Raw genomic sequence first — 1,340 nt, 5'->3', positions numbered from 1 at the left:
AAAAGCTGTGTGATTATTCCTTTTGAGGACCTACTACGACAATTCAACTTACTGCCCCCAGCAAGATCTGAACGCAACAACCTGGAAAGCAAGTTCTCGTACCCAGGTACACTCCTCACACCTGTTCATAAACTCTTCCATCTGTGGGGCACACTTCTGAGACTCAGGCAGGCATCAATAGCAAACAAGGAATGAGATGATGGCGTCTGGAGCCCATTTCCAGGCCCAGGTTTGGGAGGATGAACAGAGAGCAAAGGCAAGGTGGAGTCTGCGTGTGTGTGTGGTCTCTATTCTGCGTGTGGGCCCTGCCTAGAAGGGGAGTTTAATCCGGCATAACGATATTTAACTTGGGAGGTGGGGGAGCATACTTTCCAGGGCTCTGGGTTATCACTACCCTGGCCTTCTTTCCAAACATCGGAGCAATTTTTGGAGCTTCTGGAACCGATGTTCCTTCAGCATCTTCACTGTCTTCATGACGGAGATCATAGGAAATGTTGCCATATCCTCTTAGAAACGGGAACATTTCCAGCAGAAACTGACAGAAATCTCTGCGAATACCAAACCACCAGTGGTTGCCCCCCTTTCGCCTAAACGATGCGGCCATGGAGGTTATCAAGGAGAGCCAAAGGGGGACAAATATAGAGAGGTAAGACAGGGCGTTGTGGCCATCCAATGGTGAACCAGCAGGACCTCGAAGGTGAGCAGAGGCACGACGATGGCTACCCAGCTGAGGGCCATGGTCACGTGTGTCCTCCGCTGCTCGGCTATCACATCCAGGGACCGCAGGAACAGGAGGGACCAGACGAGGTAATAGAGGACCACCAGGCAAAGGAACGGCATGAGGATCCACAGGGGCACGAACACCACCCGCCACGCCCAGTGAAAAATCCGGTCCAGCCTCAGGGCGATGAAGGTGAACTGCAGGATGTTGACCGAGCACAGGATCTCCAGCTCCAGGGACCTGTCGTGCCGGAAGCCCCAGACACAGGGGGCCACGGACACCGGGGTCACGAAGAAGAGGGGCATGAAGACCAGCAGCCAGAAGTGCGTCCCCCTCTCCACCCTGTCGCAGACCAGCACTTCGAACACGAGCAGTAGCAGGTGGATGCCCACGGCGATGAGCATGGCTTTGAACTCCACGCAGGCCTCCCCGTCTGCGCGGTGGCGCGGGCTGCGCCCCCACACGCCCGCGCCCACCCCGGCGCCCGCGACGACCCGGAGCTTCCACAGCCATAAGGGGGCGAAGACGGCCCAGTCGCTCCAGTGGATGACGCCGTCGCGGTGGAGGGGCAGCAGCACCGAGAAGAGCAGCAGGCAGGCGTGGATGAGGAACTTCCTGG

At 57.2% G+C, this 1,340-nt stretch overlaps 1 protein-coding gene across 1 annotated transcript in view; it reads right to left on the bottom strand.

Moving 5' to 3' along the window:
• Positions 1 to 322: 322 nt before the first annotated feature.
• Positions 323 to 1,340, bottom strand: part of LOC103256420 (transmembrane protein 185B-like) — a 16,574-nt gene continuing 15,556 nt past the window's right edge. The window contains 2 exon segments of the mRNA XM_021710463.1: positions 323 to 675; positions 678 to 1,336. Coding sequence (XP_021566138.1) covers positions 323 to 675; positions 678 to 1,336 — 1,012 coding nt within the window.

Source organism: Carlito syrichta, unplaced genomic scaffold (assembly GCF_000164805.1).
Source record: "Carlito syrichta isolate Samal-C Ts95f unplaced genomic scaffold, Tarsius_syrichta-2.0.1 Scaffold78512, whole genome shotgun sequence".
Taxonomy (NCBI): Eukaryota; Metazoa; Chordata; class Mammalia; order Primates; family Tarsiidae; genus Carlito; species Carlito syrichta.
Note: the sequence above shows the minus strand (reverse complement) of the source record. Positions and strands in the feature narration are given on the sequence as shown.